At 40.0% G+C, this 11873-nt stretch overlaps 1 protein-coding gene across 1 annotated transcript in view; it reads right to left on the bottom strand.

Annotated features, from left to right (window-relative positions):
* LOC104964358 (protein unc-13 homolog B-like) overlaps positions 1 to 11873 on the bottom strand; it is a gene marked incomplete at both ends in the record, with an annotated part of 101562 nt that overhangs the window by 66203 nt on the left and 23486 nt on the right. The window contains 2 exons of the mRNA XM_010793110.1: positions 7903 to 7990; positions 8206 to 8487. Of these exons, the coding sequence (XP_010791412.1) occupies positions 7903 to 7990; positions 8206 to 8487 (370 nt within the window). The remainder of the gene's footprint in view (positions 1 to 7902; positions 7991 to 8205; positions 8488 to 11873) is intronic.

Below are 11873 nucleotides of genomic sequence, written 5' to 3'. Positions count from 1 at the left end.
TTCACAGGTGCTGAGTCTACCTCTGAATCTGCGTCTGTGTTGTGACCATAGCAACCCTTGGAGGAGTTGTGGACTCTTGTGAATCACAGCATCTCCTCCTGCTCTTCATGTTCTCCCTCTGCTCTCTTTTCTACTTCTCGCCTTCTCATCTTCCTCCTCAATGCTCTGCCCCTCCGATGCTCGTTTGATGTCTGCCTGGTCAATGCAGCAATCTTATCTCATGGAGCTACTTTGGTTGCATATGTCAGCGTATACAGTGTGGCAGCCTCTATACCTTTTGGTGACACTTTCTGGTGAATTTGTCGCCGCAAATATAAACAATTAAACTGCAGTGATGAGTGATTGTCAATGCATTATTGTTTGCAAGATGCAAGACTTTAGAGGGTAAAAGTGGACCATTGCTGATGTTCGTTCATGTTTGATGGGGCAGAAATCAAATAAATTAGGTTGGTCGTTGTTTTTCCAAGGAATTCGTTTAGAATCTAGGAATAAAATAATCTGGAAATGAGTGTGAATCACAATATTCCGACACCTATGAATGTTACCTGTTCTATTATGCACTCGTTCCTCATAGAACACAATTATATCTTAAAATATGATGAGTTCTTCTTTTAAATGGCATGCCATTAACTGTGATGCAAATTATTACACGAGTGAGATGGAACAAAAACAACATTGTGCAAAAATACGTTTTCGACAATGTATGTTTTTTACTGGCTAATGTCCATAGTTCTTTATGTTGATTGATAACCCTGCTACTTATTGTTTTAGTTTGGATGTGTACTTACCATTGAACTCCTTGTTTACTTCTGTAACATAATGACATCACTGTAATGATGCAGTTGACCACACACAACAGAGCCGTCCAGCTAACCAATCAGAGCAGACTGGGCTCTGGTTTCAAACAGAGGGTGAAAACAGGTGCTGCAGCACAGGCAGTATGAGAACAAATAAAGGTCATTTTGAACATTTAAGCAAACATGTCACAGTAGAGGCACAAAGTACAAATATGAAACTGAAAATGAGCAGAATGTGTCTTCTTCCAAGTCCTTTTTCTACTCTTGGCTGACGTGAATACACACAAACACATGTACAGGGCTGAAGACACTCAATGTTACATGCTGAGGTTCAGGAAAATATTTGTTTTCTATCAAGGCGACATAACAGACGAATAAATGCTTTGAAGTGCTCTTAGAAAGGTTGAAGTACAACACTGAAATCAAAGACAGGATTTAACACACTGACATGAATGATATGCTGTGTCCCAGACAGCCTTGTCAGTCTGCACACTGCAGTGTGTCATGCAGCCACTTAACGTCTTGTCAGATTATTTTCTTGGAGATGTTTGAACAGATTTCCTCTTATATAAATCTGTTGACTAGCACTTCTTGTACATTTATTGTTCATGGAGTCCTAGGTTGTAACACGTTTGCATCGCAGACAAAAACATAATGAAATGTCAGCAGACACATTGCAAACCAACTTGGTACACTGCTGCTCTATTGCAAAATAGTTTCCTCAAAGCTTCTACAGAAGTTGGGTCTTCAGCCAATGTTTTAGTATTTGGAACTATGTAATCATAAAATAAAAGCTTGAAAAGATAATAAAGAATGATATCTCCTTCTGTCCTGCTCTGTCATTTTGGTGAGATTGTACGATCCAGAGCTAATCAGCAGTAAGATGATTTGGGGGAAACTGGATTATATTTCACGGAAAAATGGTTGGATTTTCTTGATGTACTGAAGCTACTTGTTGCTAAACGTGTGCTAACTACTGCTGAAAGTAGTTGCCCTCAGTTAGTAAGAAACAACTTATTACAGCTGTCCATATATTTATGACAGCAGTGAATTATTAATTTCACTCTGAAACTGTAGGGCAGCTAAATCCTACATCAACTGGCCTTTAACCAAAACCTTAGTTATGACACTGTAGCAAAGCGCTCTGTCACTCTTTACATCTAACAATTTAAAGTCAAACTGCATTGTATCAAATGTTGTTGATTCAAAAGAGCGAACCCACACCTCAAGACGTGATAAGAATATGTCCTGGATTTCAATGCCTCTGCATCTTTCCTCAAACAATTCCCCTCCCTGCTTCCTCTGCAGTGGTAATATTCATGTTAATGGCTCTGTCTTCAGGGAGCTTTTTTTTGCGGCAAGATAGAGATGAGACACTGGTCTGCTTTTTGGGGTCATGCTTAAATCGTTCCAGTTCTGTCCAAAACTGCCGCCTTTTTTTCAGACAAATGTTTTTTTTCAGGGGAAATTAAACTGCAGGGTAAATCAAACGGATAACTTTGCTATATTTCTCAATTCCTGTAGTCATTCGGCTTGCTGAGGTTTCATTTTCTATGCAATATGAACTAATGTATTGCATCCAATGGCTTACAGCAAACCTATATCAGAATGTTGAATCAGAATAGTTTTTTATTTTGAGATGATTTTGTTATTAAACTGACTGGAGAAAGGATTGAAAAAAACACATCATACCATCACATAAAGGCGTTCATTTTAAACATGATCTGTTGGCATTTTCTCCTGGAAGCCAAGGGTGTTTTACAGACCGTGGTTATACTTTCAATAACAACCCTTTGCTAGGTCTTGGTAATTCCCATGCGGTGTGTGTTGCTGCAATCCCTGATTGTCATTGAGTGTTTTAGAAAGAGTAAAACAGCGCCCCTCTAAATGGTACAGTTTGTGTGTTGTGAAACACAGTATAGTAGTCACTGTCGACTAATGCCGCAGTCGAGAGGAGGCCAGAACAAATTGGCTTCCCTTGGTGACATTTTTAGAGGAATTGACCCATCAAATGAAGCCACAGTCAAGCACCTGCCACCGTGTGATTAGTCAGAGTCATGCCAAGGGAAGCCAGCCAGCTTCCGACCACTGTCGCTGATAGCCTGGATTTAGCTTAATATGTCAGTCTGAAGTACTTGTTTTAATGAGATTGTAGATTATAACAGAGAAGAGGTCTCTGTGACGCTCAGTAGACGCAGAGTCCCCCAGAGTGTGTGTCATGTCTCAGCATCAATATCAGGTGTATGCAAGTCCTGTATCTGTATTAAACAAATGTATATCAAATTTGGGCTCTAATAGCTCATGTTGTGAAGTTACATTACCTCCCAAAAACGATGGCTTCCACAAAAATAATAATTTTGCTACAACACTGCTGTTTGGTCCAGTTGAATCTGACTTTCTGAGCAGCTAGAACAAAATGGAGTAGCTACAAACTAGTTGATAATGGTCAGACAGGATCATCTTTCTGTGTAATGTATTGCTGCATCCACACATATCAAAGCAATCAAGAAAATGTATATAAATATAAAGTTTATGTTCTCATCTGGATTTTAGCCTTCTTTTCTGTTTGAGAAGAAGAACCAAAAAGAAAATTCTCATCATGCACTGATTCCAACCAAATGGAAAACAAATCTAAATGTATATTCCTTGTTGTGTTGTAAAGCCTATGGAGCCTCAGCATGTCATTTCCCATGGACTACACTGTGTGTCAATTAAAGCACACCTACCACTAGCTGCAGTGATGGCCCCCCTGTTACAAACAAATGTAAGACTGCGTTTCCATAGAAATGTGACATTGTTGCCATGGTACAATATTTGTTGGAGACAAACCCTATGTTTGTCCATATATTCCCCACTAAGACGAAAATAGATTGCTGACCAGAGCTAAATCTGGAATGATTCTCAGGCTTTCAAACTTCAATAACAATGGCAATTTTTGTTCTGTATGTCATTTTTAATGACACATAAAATGGAGGAAAGCACAACAGAAATTCCGTACAATTATCTTTAGCCCTGTTGCAGAAAAACAAGGCCAATACTTAAATTATTGTTGCAAAAAAATAGATTTGTTTGTGTAATGTATTTGAATACAAATTGGGGACACTGACTACAATAAGTGATTACAAGACAGATACAGTATAAAGATGGATTTATGGCATTAAAGATAGAAAGGGCTGCAAACTAGACATATTGTTGAAAAGGGCGAAAAAGGCTGCTGTTTGTCTGGAAAAGTCAGCTACCCATAAGGATTTCAGATGAATGATTGTCAAAAGTGAAAGTGATAACACAATTACAAAGGTCAGAGTAATGGTAATACTTTTTATTTAAGTGTACTGCAAAATGACAAAAGGATGAGAGAAAAAAGCTTCAAAGAAAAAAGAATCAAGACCAAAGATCGAGTTCTGCCACTTTAGTTTTCTGTCAAACAATACATAGGGTTTGGTTTGTGTTTAAGATTAAGTCATGGTTTACTGTTAACATGTTTAACATGTTAAGGGTGTAATAAATGAATATGCAGATCATACAAAATATTATTTTTTTCTCAGATCTAAGAGGTAATTGTTTTTTGACAGTTTTCCTTACATTTCTTTAAAGAATTGCAATATATTGCATTATATTGAGTTGTAACCTGTGTATCGTCATACAGATTATTGCCAACACACAACCCTAACACACATATAAAAATAGCTCAAGGGACCTGGTTAGTCTTTATTCTCACATCAGGAGAAGCTGGATGCTGTTCAACATATTTTATTATTTTATTTTAACTAGAAAATGATTTTCATTTTGCTGCTCAGAAAAGGAGCTGATTTACATGTACTAAAATGATACATTTTGGCACATTCACAGCGATATTAAAACATTAACAAATGCTTCCATTAAAAAGTATTTTAGAATCTTACACAGGAAGAAAAGGATGAAAGTGCTGTGACTTTTGTTCTCAAAGTAATAACACAATGGCCTGGTTGATATTATGCTTTCAATATGTATTTTATTGAACACGACTTGAATACCCTCTTTTGTTGTTGACCTCTGAAACAAAGTTTGAAGGTAAAAAAATAAATGGACAGAGATTAGTGCAGTTGGAAGTTGCTGGAGGGCCTAAATGAGGACCGTGGAATCCCTGTCTCACACACACACACACACACACACACACACACACACACACACACACACACACACACACACACACACACACACACACACACACACACACACACACACACACACACACACACACACACACTAATGAGCATCAAACAGCATACAGCTTGTGTAATTGGTCATGAAAGGTGAGCGATCTGCTGGGCCTTCCTCTCTACGTTTCGAAAAAGATCAAAGGTGGAATTGAAAGAATCGTTCTATTGTTGATAAGCACTTCATGACTCCATGAACTGCTTATTCTCTCAGATCTGTGCTGAAGTGGCCGGCATCAGCCACAGATGACACATCCTCACCAGTACCTGGAGGTGGTGGTCTCCTTATGATCTCTTTGATCTGCTTCTTCAGACCATCAGCCACACTGAGCAGCATTATTTGATTTTCCTTAAAACCAATTTTAAAGTTAATCTTATCCTAATGTTACCGTCATTTTCATATTTCCCTACTAAAGTAGTATGTTTCTGACATAATGCTGCTGCTGAGAGTTAATTAGCTTTCATTAAATAATGCTTTAGACCTCTTGTCAAATCAAGATGACAGTATCAGGCAATAGCTTATCTCCAACTGGCTCTTTTCTGCTGAAAACCTTTTACAATGTATATTAAGGCCAACATAAAAATCCCAACCACTGCAACAGCATCCTTTATGGTACACATCCACTGGCTCCCCGTCTCTTAACGCATCGATTTCAAAATCCTGCTCCTCACTCACAAAGCCCTCCATTACCAGGCCCCTCCTGCCTCACCAACTTGCATCCACCAAACTGGTTCCTGCACCCTCAGCTCATCAGACGCCGACCTCCTGTCACTACCACACAGGACCAAGCACCAGACATGAAGGGGATTGAGCCATCTCCATCGATGCACCCTTCTTCTGATACTACATCCCCAAACACATCTGTGACTGCACCAATCGTTCTTTATTCAAATAACAAATAAAAACTCACCTCTTCAGAACTGCGTTCAGAGCAGAGGGTTGTCTTCCACACGGCTCTCAACACAACAACAACGCAACAGTGCTGTTAGAAGTAACCTTAGGGGAAATGAATGGTGGGCTTCAGATTCCATTAGCTAGCCAGTAGGGCACGAGGACCACACAGCTAAACCTCAGATATATATGTAATTAAACATCACATCGCATGTTAACAGATGTCTATGTCTAGAAAGCAAAGGAGTGTTACAAAAATGCCTTCTGCTGCTAAGAAAGAAATGTTTTGAAACTGAACTCGAGCAATAATCCCTCAAGAATGGAAGATATACATGAGGACATTTTGCTCAACTAAACAATAAGTGTTATTCTGCATTCACATGATGCACTTTGCTCACCGCAAGGTTAGGCGCAGAGCCTTGCAGTGGAAAAAGCGAATTAAGTTTTGTTTCTATGGTTACCTCACCTGCTAGCTAGCAGCAATCATAGACTGCAATACATACAGCTGTCATCTGATTGGTTGCTCGTCGAAGGATATTATTGAAATAATTTGAACTTCGGGCGCAGCGCTCTGGGACAAATTCACACCTTCCTAGTCTCTCCATAGAAACACAACTGCAACATCAGTGGAGAGCCGTTTTAACGCATATCATGTGAATGCAGCTTTGGAATTAATACATAGGTGTACTTAGGCAAATCCAAATTGGAGGACGGAACGACGAAGAGACGAACAAATCTAAGCAGCAGTTACAGGGATACACTGACTAACTGACTAACTAACTTACACTTATTATAATACTTTTATCCTTAGAACATCCCTGCCAGTTATATTGGTAAATGCCACTGCTGTGCTCTACCCATCACCCTGAAGCGTCTCCTCACAGAACAGCCACTTGCCATGTGCTAGGATATTTAGGAGGATAGTTTTAAAAGATGGACTGGATTCATGCCAAAAACCGTGCGTGCGTGCGTGCGTGCGTGTGTGTGTGTACAACAAAATACAACAAAAAAACCCAGTCTGACTTTGATCTCTACTTTGGAACACTTCACTGACAAATACATAACACACATAGCTTTATGGGGTTACAGACAGGACCAAAGACACACTGTGTATCTAACGAATACACAAATATCAATAAAATATCCCTTAATCACAATTTAGTCCCTTCCACAGCATTTGAATTTCATATCACTGCAATTTTTAAGAATCCAGACAAATTGAATGTCACTATTTTTTTAAATCTCCATTTAGTACATGTCTCACAAGTGCAATCCACCTTAAGTTAAAAAAACAAGATCTTACCTGTAGGGTCTGAGGCAAGGTGAGTAAAGGCAGCAAACAGGTCTCTATATCAAATAAATGTATGAGCCAACATCCACAAGGCTTTGGTAATTAGTTCATGGAAGGATTCATACAAAAGGACACTGAAAAAAACATACAAAGAAAAAAGCCACAACAGAAATGGCCACAAACAGCTGTGACATTTACAGTACATGAACATACCTGAACACCAAGGACAACTGTAGTCTGAGTAGTTTTTATAACCCACAGTACCATGTCTTGGAACGTAAAACAGAGTGATAGCTGAATTGGAAGATTTGACCTAACTCAAAAGGGGTAAACCATATCAAAGTGGAAATCCTTAAGGAGCACAAATGAGTGCAAATTGATGTGTCATGAAAGGAAACTCAACCAACTCAGGGGGGAAATGAGGTAGATTCAATGAATGAAAGTGTGAAACATCAATCTTCATGAGCTTGTATATTAAAATCTGTAAGTGTATGCATGGGATATACTCATTTGATTTCACTGTTTGTTGAAGGACATATTTATGTGTGTGCGTGTGTGTGTGCGTGTGTGTGTGTGTGTGTGTGTGTGTGTGTGTGTGTGTGTGTGTGTGTGTGTGTGTGTGTGTGTGTGTGTGTGTGTGTGTGTGTGTGTGTGTGTGTGTGTAAAGAAAGAAAATCAGACACGGAGAGGGTAATAGGGGCTTTGCGAGAGAGTGATTCTTCCTACCTCAAGGAGCTGTACTCTGACTTTGTTGTACGCTTTCAGCCAGCGAACTTTGGATGGAGAGCAGGGTGGAGGGCCATCTTCAAAGAAACTGAGAAAATAAAGCAAGAAAGAAAATCAACAGGTTCAAAGGGAAAAACATGATGAAATTGAAATACATCCCCTGCATCTTGTAGTTGTAGGACTGGTTGTGTTGATGAAAGGGAAGTCCATCTTAAAGCAAAACCAAACTAACAAAATTCAACTTTAAATATTGAAATGTTTCACGAAATCATGCAAACCAAAATGTCTATATTTTTAACATACCACATTTTAGCCTTATCCTGGTTGTCAAGGATTGGCTTAGGAAGAATTATCAAAGATTCATGCAAGTCTTTGTTGGAACCAGGCTCTGGGAGCGGATGCAGCTCTTTCTCAAACTCTTCCTCATTTTCTTCTTCATTCCAGGAAGACTTCTGGCTTTCATGAGGTGGTCTCAGAGTGCTGCGCAGGTTCTCTGGATCTCGCCGCTCCTCAGGTTCAGAGCTGAGCTGGGAGCTGGCCGGGCTGAGGTTGCCTGATGAATCAAAGCGACTGCAGTCCGGTGGACTGTAAGACAATGATGTTGTTATTTAGAATATGGTGGTGAATTGTGAAAGCAAAATATCGTTTAGGAAGCGTAGATTTGAAAGTTGAATTCTCAAATTCAGTGTTTGTATCAGTGTTACTAATTGAATTCATGGTAAAAAAAAAACATCTGTAAATGGCTGACACTGAATTTGGAAATGAACTGTTGGAACTGTTCATTTGGGGGTAAAACTCAGGGTAAAAGTAGCATCAGATCCAGGGAAGAAGGTGAAATGAAACAAGGGATGAACAGGATTCAGTTGGGTCTTGAATAACTGAAGCGATTGCAGAAGTGTTCTAACAATTAGATCAAAAAGGGGTTAACATCAGCACTGGGAGGTCCTCAGCATTTTCAAAAAATGGTGGTCATACTGCTAGTTTAAGCCGGTAATGACATGCAAATAAAAAACGGAGCTATTCTAGTTGACACTTTAGATCCTGCCTAAAAGCAGAATAAATAAAAACTTTTAATTCACCTACTCTAACTGCAGTAAAATGACAGGATCTGCAAATGCATGTAAAATACAATGATAAATGCAACTTATTTATAATCCTTTAACCTTTTAATAAGATTGAAAATTAAAGGTTAAAAACTGTGTCGGAGCACTGGGGATACACTTAGCCTTCCTGGTAAAAATCGTAAAGGGCTGACTGGATAAGAGAGTACTCTGTGGTTGCTGGATGATTGAGCCTGCTAACAGGGAAAGTGCTTTGTGCTTTAACAGGCATGATTTACTTTGTCTTGGGTGCAGGCCAAATTACTTTTCACTGGTCCTTTTATTCCAGTGTCCCGCCTGCCCTGATGGTGTGCATGGCCACGCCATCATAAATCTATCAGAGTTTTAATTCACATAAACAAATTGGCTAAGGCTTGGAGAATAATTTAGAGAACTGCAGAGGACAGAGGAAGGAGGGGCTTTATAGACGCCTCACACATGAGATGTTAATAAATAAAGACCATTCATTGCACTTCCATCACTGTCAGGGAAAGCTATTACGGGGTGTTGTATGTACAACATAGCTTTAGTACATTTACACATAAGGGTGAGCAAATTTCAAGCAGATAAGGTTATTTATTTTTCCTGTGACTTTGTTGATGACACTTGTATCAAATGTACTTAAAACTATCTGCATTCATGAGTTGCATAAGCAGTATATTTTAAGCAAGACATTTGTTTGGTTAGATTAAATAGAAAATGTCTTAATGTTACAGTATGCATAGGATCTTAGAGTTGATTTGAGGAATGGGAAAGAGAAAAATGGGAGAACACAGAGATAAAGATAGCAAATGTGAACATAATTACTAAAGGGGATAGGAGCAGGAAAGGAGGTACACAGTTGTCTACCTAAGCATGATAAATGCCCAATGCAATTTATCATACTAATTGTACTAGCCTTTTTGCGTCTTTTTTTGTCAACAGGTCCTTTGGTTGCTCTGTCCCCAAATCTGCATGCATCGTGTCAGGTGTGTCAACATCTTTCTTATCTACCTCACATGGGGTGATCTTTAACTGGGGTTTATCCAATCCTTCTTCCAAGGAAATTGAGTGAGAGGGGAGGCCAGACTGTGGTGACTCTGCAAAAGTGTCACAACTTCCTGTGTTTGAATTTTCTGTTGGTCCTTCTGTGTCACTGGAATCTGCACTTTCAGTTTCTCCAGAGCATTGGGAAAGTTTCTCAGGATCTAGCTCACAAATTTCATCCGTAGGTTTTGGACTTTGGGACTGAGGTTGGACTGTGACCACTGCAGGTTTAGGAGGGTCAGAGTTCCCGAACATTAAGCCAAGTTTCATGCCAAAAACAGAAGAAGCAGATGATGGTTCTTCCTTTGCAGATGGCTTCTCATCCTGAAAAATACCAGCTGAAAGACTTTTAAAACCAGAAAATAGACCACCATCCGTCTGTTGTGGCTGTGGTGTCTTTGTGCCAGTTGCTGGAGAAGAAGGGCTTGAGAAAAGGGATCCAATAGATGATGTGCCTTCAGCAGCTACAGATATAAAGCCAAATGTAGTAGCAGTCAGACCAGGTATTTCAAACACTCCCTTGGTTTCAGGAGCTGGGGGTGGCACAGCTTTGTCAGATAAGGCAGAATCTGGGGCCTCTAAATGCTCTGCATGCCCTTCATCACCTGATTCTTTCTCAAGGGAAGCAGATTTCATGATGGACTCTGTCAGAGAACTTCCTTGTGCCTCTGTTATGTCTGTTTGTTCCTCCTTTTCCTCTAATCCTTTTTCATTGACCTCAACATCTTCAGGGCTTTTGACACAGCCATCTCCAGATGAAGATGCCTTCTCTGTATTTGTCGCTTCAATGCTCTCAGAGACAGTGACTGTCGCAAAAGTATCCCCTTGTCCAGATTCTGTGCCTGAATGATGGCTGTCATCAGATTTAGTTGCTTCACCTTTAAAAATACCAAATAGGTCACTCGTAAGGGATTCTGTAGCAATGCTACTTGGGAGTCCAAAAAATGAGCTTTTCTGTTGTTGCTGTTGCTGTTGTGGCTGCGGTCGAGGAGCAGATGATGAACCAAAAAGTGAACTAGGTGAACTTGAAAAAAAGCCACCAACAGTTGATGATTTACTTGGGGCATTTGGGGTAGAAAACATAGACATAAAGCCAGAAAATGGAGCTGGTTCAGGAGGCCTCTGTGGTCCTTCCTGTCTTGGTCCAGCCATTCTTGGTCCAGCCATTCTTGGTCCTGCCATTCTTGGTACTGCCATTCTTGGTCCTGCCATTCTTGGGGCCCCCATCCGGGGCCCTCCCATTGTTGGTGCTCCCATTCTTTGTCCTTGTGGGCCAGGGGCCCTTGCCATGCCTGGTCTTTGCTGTTGCTGCTGTGGAGGAACTGCAGGTCCCATTGAAGGGTCTTTTAAAGGACCCACAGCTTGAGATATCATGATTTCTGCTGAGCTGGAACCTACAGTTTCTTTCTCATCTAATGACGAGACCACTGCAACCGAACTTTCACTTTCAACAGGTTTCTCCAATTCATGCACAAGTTCGGTGCTATGTTCTGCAAGCTCTAATTTAGCCTCAATTGGTACCTTGGTAGTCTGGTTAGAGGTGGATTGCAAGTTCTCTTCAATAGATTGTTCAGATTTTGAAATTGCATTCTCTGTTGCAACAGCACCCATTATAGATTCAGATGTAGGTTGTTCGGCAACTGCTATTACTGAATCAGCTTCATTTTGCTTTTCAGTAAATGTATCCAGATCCGCAGCTGCTTGTTCACCAACAACTTTCAAAGGTTCCTTAGTTAATTTTTCCACATCAGCAACTGATGTTTGTTCCTCAATATCTACTTTCAATATCACCTCTGTAGATTTTTCCACATCTGCAACTGATGTTTGTTCCTCAATATCTACTTT

Source organism: Notothenia coriiceps, unplaced genomic scaffold (genome assembly GCF_000735185.1).
Source record: "Notothenia coriiceps isolate Sejong01 unplaced genomic scaffold, NC01 NC01_scaffold00037196, whole genome shotgun sequence".
NCBI classification, from domain to species: domain Eukaryota; kingdom Metazoa; phylum Chordata; class Actinopteri; order Perciformes; family Nototheniidae; genus Notothenia; species Notothenia coriiceps.
The sequence above is the reverse complement of the archived record's forward strand: the minus strand, read 5'-3'. Positions and strand labels throughout refer to the sequence as shown.